We start from the raw sequence: 15,867 nt of genomic DNA, 5'->3' as shown, positions 1-15,867 counted from the left end.
GTCTACAAATTCAAAGGTTCAATTGTTTTCTACCAATCAGGTTCCCCTAAAATCCAGTTAGATATTTTTAGCGACCATGAAGCAGGAAAACATTCAACATGATGCATGAACCCTCTATATTTATATTTACCTTCTTATATATATTGTATATTTTATATATTTGTCAATATATATATGTTCATACATAACACAAATATAAATTTGCTATGTGGAATTTGAGAGTCAAAGAATGGAAAGAAAATAGAAGCAATTTTGGGTTTTTGAAAACCCTAGAGATCAAAAAGAAAATTTGGGAATTCGCGACTAAGTCGTTCCACCGTGTCGAGTCGACGATGAATCGATGCCTAGTTGGCCTGAAGCCAAGTCGTGCCATGCCGACCACGCCGACCTATCAGCTTTGGCCTGCACCATGCCTCTAGAACGACGTCACCCTGACATCTAGAAACAAACGCGAAAGGAAGAAAAGAAAAAGAGGTGAGAAAAGAAAGAAAGAAGAGAAAAGAAAGGCTAGAGTGAAGATAGAGAAATATTGAGAGTTACCTTTGTACTCCTATTATTTATGATAATGAGAGAAACAATTACAGCCACACCATGGACGTGCACTTGCTGAATCTTGTAAATACTGTGTCTATTTACTTTATATTCCACTGCACACATATCCTCAATTTCAGAACAATACGTGCATATTAATTCAATACATTGGCATGGCAATTACTTGTGGAAGTGGGGATTGATGCAAATGATAATATGTATCCCATTGCTTATGCGGTTGCTGAATTGAAGACTAAAAAGTCATGATGTTGGTTTCTCCAATTTTTAATTGAGGACATTGATCCAGTTAGTAACATGGTTGGACTTTTATTTAAGAACAACAAAAGGTAATTATTTGCCTTAATCTTTATATAATAAATTGAAATGTTTTAATTTTTCGTTTTTTTTCTGAAAGTCCACCCATTCCATGACCCATGGAAACAAATATATAAATATTCATACATACATACATACATGCATATATATATATTTATTTATTTATTCATCCAAAAAAAGCTTTATACCTTCTTATGCATATAGGGGTTAGATAAGGCTTTTCCATCAGTGGTCTTTGAAGAATCTCATAGGTAGTGTGTGAGGCATCTCCATAGAAATTTCAAGCAACTTTTTAAGGGTCTAGTACTGAAGGGTAAACTGTGGAGTGCAGCCATGTCATCAAACGAAGTAGATCTTAATTGTGAGATGGAAAATTTGAAACAGTTAGACGAAGAAGTCAATAATTGGTTGAAAAAAGGGAGCTCAATGGAATAGCATGTATGCATGCAATTTCTTCCATCTTCCATAATAAGCAACAAGCTGATGAGTTTGTGGATCAATGTTACACTCCATATGCTTATTTAAGGGATTATTCCCTAGTTATATATCATGTCAAGAGTATGAAGTATGGGCCAAAAGTTAACCAAACACATGTCCTACCTCCAATAGTTAAAAAAGCAGCCAGGGAAACCCAAAAAAAGGAGAATAATAAGGGATCCTGAAATGGAAAAGAACAAAGATCCCACCAAATTGGGTAAGAATGGGAGTAGTAAAACATGTACAAAAAAATGTTGGGAGAAGGGACATAATAGAGTTGGATGCAAAATTCAACCTCGAGAAGCTTCAACTGGGGTTTATATAGACAAACGATCAGCTTATCAATTTCATAAAAATGACAGTCGTGGTAGGTGTGTGAACAACCATGAAGGTAATGAAAAAACTCGTCATACTCCTCCATATCAGTGCTCCAATGTACAACAAAGTGGGGAAGTCATTATGCCCTAGAGGAATGTAACTGGAAAGTCATCAAGACATGCTCTTAATAAGAAGAATGCAAGACCATCTGATTTGCAAGAAAGGAATAACATACTGACTTGTTATTCTTCAAATTTAGAGGCAATATTTAATATTTTCTTTGTTGTTAATTTTTACTTGTGATAGGTGAAGAAAGTTACAGAAAAAAATGGCACAACACTAAAGACTTCCCAACCTAAATACTTCAATCCTGCTGATGTAAGTTCTCTTATTACATTCCTTGCTTCATTTCCGTAACAATTAGCAACGTACACATAGATTATCAGATATAGTTGTTTAATACTTACATTTGCAGTTCCATCCACCTCAAGATTTTGTTCAACCATCACCAGAGGCTCTAGAGAGGGCACTTTCATTACACCTGAGTCAAGGCCACCAATTACGTGTCAAATAAAAGCAAGGCCAATTGCAACCAAACCTTCTTCGCAAGAAAACTGGCCTCCAATGCCATTAATAGTCATATGCTGTAATATGTGCATGCCTAGAGGAGACACTTTCATTAGACCAAATGTGATAGAGGCAAGTGCAACTCCAACTTCCTTGTCAGCTAGGTTTCCATTGCCACAAGCTGTCCTAGACTCTCGTATGTACAACCCTAGCATATCCAGGCCTAGCATACAAACCACACCCTTAACTTCAAGTACATCTGGAACTTCACATCCATGGAAACCACCTGGCAAAACTGCTTATACAACGAAAACAACTACAAGTTCAATGAAAAAGAATATTTGAGTTGTTTTTAGTATTTTGTTTGGCAGTAGGGATTCTGTTAATTTTTATTTATGGGATGAGAAAGACCATGTAGTACTTTTTTTTGGGAGAGTTCAACTTCATTATGTACTGTTTGGAATTAAAGCATGGGTTTTGTTTTCTTCGTTTACAAAAGCATGGAATTTGTTTTCTTTGTGATCTTGCTGGAGTTCAATTTCAAGTTGCTTTTTGTTTTCGTTTGTGTGGATAGGAATGTACTTGTGATCAAGTTTATGTGCAGATGTAATTGGAACAACTGTAGTCTTATTTATTACTGAAAGGGAACAAGAAGTCAATAATCTCATATTTGAATGAATCATTTCTCTGTTTGTATGATTGTGACTAAGTTTAGTGGGTGTACAATAAAATTACGTTTTTGTCTTCTCATGTGCCAAGCACATGTGTCAATTTTAACGTCTTTTAATGGATTGCTTAATTAGCTAATGAATGTAACACGGAGACCAATTTGGTCAAATTGAAATCACAGAGACTACAATGGCCAATAGAGTAAGACATAGGGACCATTTTTAAAAACATGTTTTCATTTTTTAATTTAAAAAATTAAAGAAATAAACAAAAATAACATTTAATGCTACAAGTGTTTTAGCCGCTAGATTCGATTTTCACAACTATTTTTGTAGTACAATGAAATATTTTACACTAAGGAGGGGAAGAAGGAGTTCGGCTGAGTCACACAATGGGCAACCTAATTTGACATTGAATTTGTCTTTGGTGAGAATCGAATCTAAAACCTCTCACTTACAAGTAAAGAGGAATACCACCAAACTGTAGTACTAAGTGACAATTTTCACAACTATTAAATTTTCTATTTTCAACTTACCTATTTACTTTTCGTATCATTTGATACTATGTACTATTGAATAATCTAAAAAATATATACTTGGTTTGTTAGTTTTGAATTTTTTTTAAAATCAAAATGATGTCATTTTACTATTTTATCATTATAAATAAATTATTTTATTTTTGAAAACCCTGGGCATTTTTTGGTATTTTGAATGATTCACCAAATCCTGTCTCTCCCTTTATATTCAAGTAGCCTCTTGCCATACACGTAGGTCTGTGACAATTGGACTTTTTATGTTAAATTATGTTTTTAAAATTTTTAAGTTTAATAAAAAAAAATAAAAAAATATTATTCTTATCATTTATTTGTATCATTTTTCTAACAGAGATGAGACTCACATGTGTTAGTGAGCGTAACCTCTATTAGACATATAGTACATATAGATGATAAGTGTAGCACTACTCTAAAAAATTATTCAAAATGTTATGAATTCCTAAAATTGAAGGGTATCCGATGAAAAAAAAAAATTAAAGGATATTTTCTGATATTTTAAATACTTAACCATTTTGTTGTTCACTCATTATATATATAGAAGATACATAACAAGATTTGAAAAAGAAAAATGAAAAATGAGTTTGATCTTTCAAACATGGGATAAGATGAAATGGACAAGTTCTCCAGCCCAATATTTTTTATTGTTTTTGTTGCTGCAGTCCAACCCAACCCCGCACTTTATCCAGTCTGTTTCCAGCTCTGCAAAGCATAACGGTTTTAACTACCTCTCTCCCTCTCCCAACTTCTATGGTAACTTTATAGATTTTCCCATGGCACAAACACTTCCATCACACACAACAATGCGGCATTCTCTAATCCCAGTCCCAAATTAGTCCCAACCTCTTTCTTGTGTCCTCCTCGTTTAACTTTTTGTAACAATTTCATCATTTGAAATTTCTTTCTGTTTCCGAATTTTAGCACCTCAGTAAGATATTAAAATCCGACAAAAAAAAAAAACTATTATGTATTTTAATGCTATCGACGCAGTCAATCTTGGGTTTCATAAAAAAAAATTTAAAGAAATTGATTTGTGAAAATAATATTCTTTTTACAGAGAAAAGATTGAAACTTTTTTTATTTACTTTCTGCCCAAGAAAATGGCAACTCTGGGTTCATGTGTTCTTTTAAAGCTGGTTGAAGAAATGGGAAGTCGCGAAAAGTTCTTGAGTGATCAAAAACCGGTGTTACTGCAAATCCGAAGCATAATCCTTGTGTTAGCAAAAGGTGATCTTTGGCCTAATCAAGGTTTTTACTTGAAGATTTCAGATTCTATGCATGCCATGTTTGCTTCTTTGCCTCAAGAATAAGATGACATGGTTCTCTACAGCCAGTTGCAACTCGGGCAGTTGTTATTTGTCAAAAAGTTGGAGGCAGCGCATCCGGTGCCAATGCTTAAAGGAATTTGGCCTTTCCAGGGTCTATTTCCCTGTGTTGGAAACCCTGAAGATCTTTTTGCTGTAGATAAGTTGGCGGATTCTAAAGGGGCATCTGATTTAGTAATGAAGAAGATAAGGGATGTGGAGAATACGCCTCAGGGTAGATATCGATCTTTAATTGCATCCAATTCCTGCCCGAATGAGATGAAAAGGGCCTCCTGTAGGTCTGAAAGTTGTGATGTTGTCGAGAGGGAAATGTGTGTTGTGACAAAGGGGTTTAGAGAATTAAGCTCTAGTTTTATTGAGAAAGACAGTGATTCTGATTGTACAAGAACATTGTCTTCTTTGTCGTTTGCACTGACAGTGAATCGAAGGAAATGGAATGGGGTAGAAGTTGCAGACGCCCCAGTTGTCAAGGATGAGATGAAGCCAACTGCTTGCTGTCTTCATAGTGCTTGTGTGAGTGTCTCACTGTTTCTTCTTCACTGATGATCAATTAGTGAAATTTTGTGTAGATTTACTACAAGCCATTTTGTTTTTTGTTAATCAGTAAATTTAAAAGTAGATGACTGAAGCATAATTGAGAATTTGACTTAACCATTTTCGAGCCAGAGCGCTGTCATTTGGGATACTATTTCACCTCGAATGCATTTCACTGGTATGAACTGCTAAACCCTATTAAACCATCAAATGTAACCTTTTTCTGAGGCAGGAAACCAAAAAATGTACTTGTTGTAATATTGAGGAATGCTATTTTTAACTCAAAATTTAGTAAAATTCTGGTAACCGAATAAATTTCGTATAACATCAGAAGCATATGTAATTATATTTGTCGTGCACCACAGAATACCTCTTTGTATGATCATTGTACAACTGCCAACTGCTTGAGCTCATTGCTTGCTTGTTTCGTCATCGTATGGCTCCAGGGACTAATTGGTTTTCTAGTTTGCCCTTCAAAATTATGATGAAATTGATCATCAATTATCCTTATAAAACCCTTCAAACACTTTCCTCTTTGGCATGCTTCTTCAGTTCGTTCTGTTAAGTGTTACATTTCAGTTGACAAATTAAGTAGCCAAAAAAGAGCTAGTGATGATAATCTAGCTAAGAAACTGATTAAAACTTCCAGTAGGATCTCCATGTCAACGAAGAACTGTGAGCAATCCTTAGATTCACTAGTGATGTTTAATTTGGCTGATGATAACAACTGGTTAAGATTCAGATAGAAACATACTGTGGAAGTCCAGGTCCCCAACATTAGAGAAACTTGGCAAGGTATTGTTTGATTAATTTAATTTTACGAGGACTGTTCTGACGGTTGATTGATAGCCTGCTGTCGAGCAAGAAGCTTAGAACTGTCATATATGATATGCAAGAAGTATTAAGACATAGAGATGTTGCTGTGCTTGCTACAGTTGAGGCTTTGCAAGAGGCTTTTGTTGCTGAAAGAATGCTCAAATGCCTCGGGTGGTGCGCTAACGTACACTCATGCAGATTTCTGCCAGACACTGATCTTATACTTCTAATGTGGAATAAGACTTTATGAGGAAATATGGAACATAAAATACAAAGCTCACATCGAGATTTAGCATCCAGATCAAGTAAAGGTGTCTGTTTTGCATGTTTCACCTGATTTGGTATCTATTGTGCATGTTTCACCTGACATTTCTTTTCGTTGTTACTTTTTTTTAGCACATCCTCATAACTCCAATCATCGAAGAGGGAGGAACAACAGGCATCATCAGTAAACAAGTTTTTTGACCTTCAGGATGACTTGGCTCAAACGCAGTTAATTGTTCAGTCCTTCACCAACATCTATCCATTAAGGGCACGTTTGTTTGCCCTCCTTAACTTTCACTGGAATACACTAGACTAAATGGTAGTGTAATCCTGCGTTTGTTACACACGAGACTAACTTTAATGAGACTCGCTCCGACTAAACCGGACTACGAGCTTCGCTAGAGGGTCTTAGCGAGACACCCCAAAAATCAGGCGGACTGCTAAGCCCAACTCTGCAACGCTTCACCCTCCCAGCTTCACCCCTCCAATCTGCTCTTTCCTTGCCTCCTACAACCCTTTTCAAACCCAGACCCCGCAAAACTCGAAACAAAAAAGCAAAACTTTTTCAATTTTTCCCTTTTCAAAACCAAATCCAACTCCCAAAATTTGAACCCATAAAATAAAAAAACCCAGAAAACCAAAAAACCCAGAAACCCAAACCAAATTCAACCCCTATCTCCCACCTTCGAGCCAATAACACATGCATCCCGCCCCCAACTCAAAATTCAACCCAAAGCAAGGAGCAACTTGGTACAGAGAATAAGAGGGCGAAATAAGGGAGAAAAAGGGGAGAGGGGAGGAAGACAGTGGCGGAGAAAACAATAGGAAAACATGATTCTAGAAAAGAACAAAAGAAAAAGTAGAAGTAATAATATAATATTAATAAATATAAATTAAATTAATAATAAAATATTAATAGGTACAAATTAAGTAATATAATATTTGATTCATGTTTCTTAGTCCGACACTACACTAAACGTTTCACTAAATTAGTCTAGCTTAGCCCCTGAAGCTAGTCCAATCCGAGATAGTCCGATGCAACAAACTCATTCTGCAAGCTACTGACACAAATCCAAGCAGCCCCAGCTCCATCAGGGAAGCACTAGTACTTGCATTCAAGCGAAAAGTTCAGTGGAGGCTACAAACCCTACTCATAATCAAGTAAAACTCGTGGTGGAAAATGTAAGGGCACATGTAATGTTAAAATCAAGCATAAAAATGATTCTCGTTTCGGATTGGCGGTAGAGAAGGAAACTTCCTCACAAGATTGGGCGAAGGGAAGTGCTTTATCTGCAACTGCAGACCTGGAAAAGTCATTGCATAATGAATGCAGAAAATGGTTTTTGACTAGCTCTGAGAGCTACTTGGATGAAGTGCTTATGAGCAAAAGCAGTTCCATGGAATCAGACAGCCATGTGTGGCCGAGATGATGTGCCAGATTAAGAAAGTTGGTGACTGGTTCGAAGCTTATGGGAGGGTCAAAAAAAGATTCATGGGGGTGCTTTTGAAGCCTGTGCAGAGAACTTGCATGGTTTTGGATCACATGAACGCACTGATTGGAGATCGGCAACTATGAACTATATAATTGGAGATCGGAAACTATGAGCTATACAAAACTGTTGACTTAAAATTAGTAGAGATTTGGACGTAGGTGAGTTGGCTAGCATTAGCGTTTCTCTTATACATTTAAGTTAGAATTCCCTTCCTTTTAGTTTAAATTTTAGAATTAGCGCATGGAAAATAGAATTAGTTTCCTTGAAATACCATGTGACTATAATGTTCTTTTGTGTGTCAATATTATGGTTCATTGCGCAGAATGAGAAAAATTAAATTAATGTTGAAATAATGTCACATTATATAACTAATTCACGAGTTATAATATAGGTAACTATCAGAATTATGCTTGAAGGTACAATTTCAGTAACCAATTCATATTATCATAAGACGAATGAATTGATTATACCACAATACTTTTTTGTAGAATTGAGGGTCTGTATTGTATTTATCATGAATTGAAATAATGGACTTTGAATAGCAGATTCCCAAACCAGCACTCTGCTCTGCTACCCATTCCATTGCATGGGAGGCAATGCAAATTCATTATCTGTATGTTTTTTTATTTTTTTGATAAAAAAAAAAAAAAGTATGTTATCTTTTTCGATAATGTTGAAACACTTGCTTATCAACATGGAAGTCGGTAGTGCAATTAACAAGTCTCAGTTGAATATTAATGCCTTCAATTATACTCTTAATATTAATATCCACTTGTGGGTTAACATATTTTATGTGGAGAGGAACAACCAAATTAACTATTAAGTGATTGTAGTAAGAACATATAATATTGTGTTTGGAATAACACGTGATCATGAAATTGGAAATTATAAAATTGTTAATGGATATGGAATCAAATTTTATAATGCATAATGGAATCAAATTTTATAATGCATAGTGACAATATTAATTTTTACGCACGTATAAAGTGATTGTAACAATAGTCATGTTGTCCATGCATTGTGAATATAACAAGCTAAATTGACAGCAATATGAAAGTGAAAATATAAAATTATCTTTGAAATCTATTGATTGTGATTGTTCATACATGTAAGACATACAATAGATTATCCTTCAAATCTTTTTTTTTTTTTTTTTTTTAGAACAAAGATGATATTATCTACGATACGGGGTATATGTGAGCTTAGTCTCACAATGTGTTAGTAATAATATGATTCAAACTCGTTTTTACCGAAAATCGAACCGAAGATCTCTCACTTACAAGTGAAGAAATATACCATTAGATCGTAATACGAAGTGGCTTCAAATCTTCCTATTTCAACGTGCATAATTGACCTTGCCACCACTTCCAAGTAGATGACAACCTACTCCTAGAGGTGCATGCCGATGAAAATCCTGACAAAGAGAGAATTAAGCATCTAGAAGAGGCTTTCATTAATGTTAGGTGACAGACTCCAGACCCTGTGGATTTCACTGGAACTGACCAAACTACCATTCAATCCTTTGGCGTGATTAATACGTTTCAGGGGCAATTTAGGAATCTCAAACAACGTCATAAGCTCCACCTGTAACTAATCAGATTTAGATTAATTTCCATTAACTATTAAATTAAGAAAAAGTATATTAGTTTGAGTAAAAGACATTGATGCAGAGCAATAAAAGACAGTGGAGATCTTACTAGCGTTTCCATTTTCCAACTTCTCATACATATTTCAGAAATCCACAAATTCACCAAAACCCGGTTTCTATTTTTTTTCTAAAACCCAACAAATTATGATAAATTGAAAAAAAAAAAAAAAAGGAAAAAGAAACGAGCTTTATATCTGTGTGTTTTCAGTAAATTCGATTCCCAAAACCCCATTTTTTTTCCTGCTATTCTCTGGAATGATGGGGCTTCAGAGATCAGCAGCGCTGAGATTCTTTCTAGGGTTTCTGCTGCTGTCTATGGCGAATGGGAGATTCGTGGTGGAGAAGAACAGCTTGAGGGTCACATCCCCGGATAAAATCAAAGGCACGTACGACAGTGCCATTGGCAACTTCGGGATTCCTCAGTACGGAGGCAGCATGGCCGGCGCCGTACTCTACCCGAAGCAGAATCAGAAGGGATGCAAGGAGTTCTCTGAATTTGGGATTAAGTTTGAATCGAGACCCGGAGCTCTCCCAACTTTCGTTTTGGTCGATCGTGCAGGTACCCATTTCGTAATTTTCGATAGTTTGATTTCTTTTGTGAGTTTTGAGGTTCAATTTGATTGCCTTGGTTAATTTAGGAGGTGCCCTTTTTGTATTTTTGAGCAATTTGATGAGTATTATGAGTTTTGGGGTTCAATTTGCTTGTTTTTGATAAATTTAGGAGTTACCCTTGTTGTAGTTTTGGTAATTTGAATGTTATTGTGAGTGTTTCCGGTTTGAATGGTGCGTTTTGGTTCGTTTTGGGGTAACTTTGAGTAGTTTGTGTGCTATTGAAAAATATAAGCTTCAAGTTTTTGTTGGATTTGGATATGCCATTTTTGGCAAGGCTGAATCAAGTAGCTCTTCTTTTGGTTAATCTTGCAGACAGTCATTTCATAAGTATGATTAATTTGGTTTTTGTTAGCAGAAATTCTTTATGTTATTGTTTGTATCTGTAAAAGTTACCTATATTAAATTATAATCCTACGTTAGTGATTCTTTAATGTACATATACATAGCCCCCCTTTTTAAGTCAGCATTTCTTGTGTTAAAACTGTTGCTCGTGCTTTCCAGATTGTTTCTTTGCCTTGAAGGTTTGGAATGCCCAGAAAGCTGGGGCTTCTGCAGTTCTTGTTGCTGATGATATTGAGGAGGCATTAATAACCATGGACTCACCTGAAGAGGATGGTTCCACTGCCAAATACATTGAGAACATAACAATACCATCTGCGCTCATTGAAAAAAGTTTTGGCCAAATTTTAAAGAAAGCAATCAATGCTGGTGATATGGTCAATGTGAATCTCGACTGGAGAGAAGCTGTTCCACATCCAGATGATCGTGTGGAATATCAACTGTGGACCAACAGCAACGATGAATGTGGGGTTAAATGTGACATGTTGATGGAATTTGTGAAGGATTTTAGGGGTGCAGCCCAGATACTTGAAAAAGGCGGTTACACTCAGTTCACACCTCATTATATAACTTGGTACTGTCCTCAGGCATTTACCTTAAGCAAACAGTGCAAGTCTCAGTGCATCAATCATGGAAGATATTGTGCTCCTGATCCAGAACAGGACTTCAGCAGTGGTTACGATGGTAAAGATGTGGTTCTTGAAAATTTAAGGCAGCTATGTGTTTTTAGAGTTGTAAATGAGACCAAAAAGCCTTGGGTATGGTGGGACTATGTAACTGATTTTCAAATTAGATGTCCCATGAAGGAGAAAAAGTACAACAAGGAATGTGCTGACGGTGTCATTAAATCTCTTGGTAAGTCATTATATATTGCATCTGATGTTTCTTAGAAGATTAATGATTAATGTAGAATGAGCTTCTAATATTCATGTGACGTGTTGTCAGGGCTTGATATTAAGAAGATTGAGAAGTGTATGGGAGACCCTAATGCAGACTCTGAAAATACTGTTCTGAAAGAAGAGCAAGATGCTCAGGTATTTGTTCTTTCCCTTTTATTTTCTATTTTAAGATTTGCACATGGTCCTTATAGATTTGGAAAAGCGTATGATAGGGTCTAAGAGAATTTTTTTTTGGAGGATTATTGAAAAGAAAAGAGTAGGAGTAGCATATACCCAAGTAATAAAGGATATGTAGATGGAGCAAGGAGTGCAAGTTAAGTGGGAATGGGGCCCAAATGAGATAGTGGTGATGATTGGAGATCAGGAAGTACCAAAGAGTAAACGATTTCATTATCTAGATCTATCTTGCAAAATACGGAAAATTAGATGGAGATCTCAACCATAGAATGCAAGCTGGATGGATGAAGTGGAAGAGTGCATCAGGTGTGTTGTGCCATCGTCGTATGCCACTAAAGCTCTAGGGAAAATTTTATAGGATGACAATAAGGCCAGTGATGCTTTATGGCACGAAATGTTGGGCGGTTAAAAAGCAACTCGTGCAAAAAATGAGTGTAGCAAAGATGAGAATGCTTCGTTGGATGTGTGGGCACACGAGAAAGGATAGGATTAAAAATAAGGATATCCAAGGTAAAGTAGGAGTGACTGCAATTGAAGATAAGATGAAAGAAAATCGGTTAAGATGGTTTAGACACGTGAAAGTACAGATGCTCCGGTTAGAAGATGCCACTATGAGACGTAGGCTTAGGCCAAAAGGAGTAGAGGAAGACTTAGGAAGTCTCTGAAAGAGACTATAAGAAAAGATATGGAGTACTTGGATCTAACGGAAGACTTGGCGCAAAACCGAGGGCAGTGGCATTCTAGGATTCATACACCGACCCCACCTAGTGGAATAAGGCTTGGTTGTTGTTGGCTCTGCAATGTGATTCTTTGAATTGGTGATATTAGTTTAGTTATTTGTACTTGCTTGACAAGAACACTCTTTGTAGGTTGGAAAAGGATCAAGAGGTGATGTAACCATATTGCCTACCCTTGTTGTCAATAATCGCCAATACCGAGGTTTGTCCTTGTTTTTGTGTTTCTCAGATAACAATTGAGAAGCTTCTATCTCTAAACTATTTGCTTGCAGGCAAGTTGGAGAAAGGTGCAGTTCTGAAGGCCATCTGTTCTGGGTTTGAGGAAACTACTGAGCCAGCTGTTTGTTTGAGTACTGGTATGCCCCTTTTGTTATCGTGGTGTTTCTTATCTCTTTCTGATTGTTTTTATTCCAAAATTAAGTTCTGGTTTACTATTTATTCATGGTAGATGTGGAGACGAATGAGTGCTTGGATAATAATGGTGGTTGCTGGCAGAATAAAGCAGCTAACCTCACAGCCTGCAAGGTATAAATTGTAACCTACTGGCTTATCATTTATCTTTTGAAAATTGAAATAAATGGGTATTCTAACTCCTGCTTTTGGTGACTATGGTTTGTTTCCTCAGGATACATTTCGTGGAAGGGTATGTGAGTGCCCTTTGGTTGATGGTGTGCAATTTAAAGGAGATGGTTACACTACCTGTGAAGGTAACAATAAAAGATACCTAAAACAGCCATAAAATTTAACTAGGGAAGCCAAATTTGAGGGAATTCCATAAAATTTAACTAGGGAAGCCAAATTTGAGGGAATTAATCTGCACATATTTTCTTTTATTCTTCATTTTTATAAAAGAATAGCTCAGGTTCGCCTAAAAAAAAGGATAGCTCAGATCCTTCATTTTTTTCCAAACATATTTTTCCTTGTTCTGCATTATGACTTTTGGTTGAGGAATATTACCTTTCATTTCCAGCGAGTGGGCCTGGGAGGTGCAAGGTAAACAATGGAGGTTGTTGGCATGAAGCTCGAGATGGGCATGCATTCACTGCTTGCACAGTAAGTGGTTTTGTGCATTCCCATTTTCTGTATAAGAAAACTCTGACTGCCATTGGTTTTTATTCGCGTATCAAATAATTGAATTTTAAGTAAGGTTATTTTCTGGACAGGATAATGGCGAGGTCCAATGTCAGTGTCCTCCTGGGTTTAAAGGCGATGGTGTTAAAAGTTGTGAAGGTAAGAAAAATTATCGCCTTGGCATGTCCTGTTGTTGGTTTTCAGCTCAGAATAAATCTACTATGTTGTATACATCTAAAAATATGTAGTTCAGACCACTTGAAATTAAGTATGCGCTTCCTTTTTATTTGTTTTATATTTTTTTAAGTTTCATTGTGAATCAGCATAAACTTACAAATGGATTAATGTCCCAGTAGTGCATCAAGACATTCTACAGAAGTTGTTAACCTTGCTATGCTATATTGAACTGAATGGTTTGCTTGTATATGCTTATGCATAAAAAATCTACTGGAGTATTCTTCTATGACTTCATATTTTAACCGGTGACTATGGCCTTGCAGAAATAGGAAGTAATGGGACTCGCTACCAAACTGCAGTAATATGTAGAACCCGCGAATTTTAGGTCACAGCAATTATGCCCCTAGCACTGTATATTTATTATTCTCCTTCAGATGCTTTGGTGTTTTAAGTTTCGAATGATTGAGGATGGGCAAACAGTGAAAGTCTCTACAAGCTAGGTTTTGGAGCTTCTCATTCAGTTGGTTTGCCCTATTGGTTAAGTTATACTTGAACCTGCCGTAAATCTTATAAAACTGCATGTTATCGATAGTTTAGTGAAATTTAGCTTTATCCATATCATTGTGGTAAGCAAGTGGGTGATCCATGTCAAGCAAATATACATTTGAATGGTCATTTAATTTTGTTCTACATTTATGCGGTCAACTAGAGATCAGTGTAGAGGTTTTGTGGCATGCTGAACTTCTTAACTTGTCATTAATCAAAGTAGTCAATATGACATAAAAGTAGATCATCATCCAGAATCTTTGCAATGAAATATCTTGGATCTAATTGTTAAATTTTTTTTTTTGTAAACTTAGATATTGATGAATGCAAAGAGAGGAAAGCCTGTCAGTGCCCTGAATGTAGCTGTAAAGATACCTGGGGGAGTTATGATTGCTCGTGCAGTGGAAATCTTCTGTATATCAGGGACCATGATACCTGCATAAGTGAGTCCAGCAACTCAAGCTTTTAATGTTTACGAGTTCTGAATATATATACTGTAAGTGCTTATTCTGATGTACTCCCCTTGGTAATCTGCAGGTAAGGCTTCTGGTGGGGGAAAGTCTGCCTGGGTTGCTGTGTGGGTTATTTTATTAGGCTTGGCGATAGCTGCTGGTGGGGCATACCTTGTGTACAAATACAGATTACGAGTGAGCTTTCTGTGCTTTGTTTCTTCGTTGCAAACTTCATGTATATCATTGTTAAGTCTGGAGTCTCCGATTAATTGTGGTATTATTGGATCATCTTTAGTAATTGTCCTGAGGTTGATAATATTGTACAGTGGAACCATTTATTCGTAGTGGCAGGGCTGCATATTGATGGGGTGTTGACCCCAACCTATTGGCAGGGAAATGGACTGTCGTGCATTAGAATTGTCTGTGTTTAGTGAAACCCCATAAGTTACCGGTCATATAATGGAACAAATTTGCTTGCGCATGCATGGGTTTTTGTATGTGGGTAGATTTTAGGGTCGAAATTGACAACAATCTTCCTACTGTCTTTAATTATGTGTCTTGTGTGGTTGACTTCAATGTACATGAGATTTACGATAGTTTGAGGGTACTAACTATACCTATCACACTACTGATTTTGGTGTGTTGAAACCTTCATGGTTAAAGACTGGCTGTGTCTCGGACTACGAAATCTACTTTGATTTGCATTCACAAGTCTTTTAATCAACTTTTTAACCTGTGAGGACTGCTATAGTTAGACGATGATTTTATCGTGGGAGTTAATTAAAGTGAGGATACAAAACTTTTCCACTTTTTTGTTGTTGATTCAGGTTGCTGATACTTTCAATTGTATTTTTGCAGTCATACATGGATTCGGAGATAAGAGCTATAATGGCACAATATATGCCTTTGGACAGCCAAGCCGAAGTTCCAAATCATGTGAATGAGGAGAGGGCATGAAGATGGAACCCCATTATTGCACGTTGAGGATTTTATATGGCGCAGCATGGAGATGGATTGTTATACATCTTTCTTTTGTGGTCTCGAATGTTTGTTTGAGCATAATCTTTCATATTCCTCTACGTTGTATCGGACTGTAAATGAATGCAGATTAGAACGTCTTGTTTCGTAGGACTGTAGCATGCCAATCCCTTGGAGTAAGGTAGATTGCAAGGAGTGTAGGTCTAGTGTCAGAAAAAGTCTCTTCCCATCCTCAAATCTTGAAATCCTTTCCATTTAGTTAATCTGTTGTTATTCTGTAACTTGCTATTGCCTGAAAATTGAGACTGACTTCATGTTATAACTTATACCTTATTCATGTTATAGTTATAA

General features: G+C 36.4%; 2 protein-coding genes and 1 pseudogene across 2 annotated transcripts; all 3 read left to right on the top strand.

Annotated features, from left to right (window-relative positions):
- Positions 1-846: 846 nt before the first annotated feature.
- LOC148693570 (uncharacterized) lies at positions 847-2,574 on the top strand (annotated as a pseudogene).
- Positions 2,575-4,548: 1,974 nt separating this feature from the next.
- LOC148693569 (protein CORTICAL MICROTUBULE DISORDERING 6) lies at positions 4,549-7,963 on the top strand. The gene is given in 8 exon segments (XM_088678053.1): positions 4,549-5,282; positions 5,846-6,044; positions 6,046-6,102; positions 6,176-6,294; positions 6,520-6,659; positions 7,446-7,542; positions 7,544-7,802; positions 7,805-7,963. Coding segments are annotated over 8 exon segments (1,764 nt in total).
- A 1,519-nt stretch (positions 7,964-9,482) lies between these two features.
- LOC137728048 (vacuolar-sorting receptor 3) lies at positions 9,483-15,842 on the top strand. Its single transcript, XM_068466926.2, has 12 exons — positions 9,483-10,087; positions 10,642-11,334; positions 11,425-11,513; positions 12,425-12,494; positions 12,565-12,648; positions 12,741-12,817; positions 12,918-12,999; positions 13,263-13,345; positions 13,456-13,522; positions 14,401-14,529; positions 14,624-14,733; positions 15,397-15,842. Exons 1-12 carry the CDS (start codon positions 9,784-9,786, stop codon positions 15,493-15,495), a joined length of 1,887 nt encoding a protein of 628 aa, XP_068323027.2. The 5' UTR covers positions 9,483-9,783; the 3' UTR covers positions 15,496-15,842.
- Positions 15,843-15,867: the final 25 nt, after the last annotated feature.

This window comes from Pyrus communis, chromosome 10, assembly GCF_041283825.1.
Source record: "Pyrus communis isolate YQ-2024b chromosome 10, ASM4128382v1, whole genome shotgun sequence".
Lineage (NCBI taxonomy): Eukaryota > Viridiplantae > Streptophyta > Magnoliopsida > Rosales > Rosaceae > Pyrus > Pyrus communis.
The sequence above is the reverse complement of the archived record's forward strand: the minus strand, read 5'-3'. Positions and strand labels throughout refer to the sequence as shown.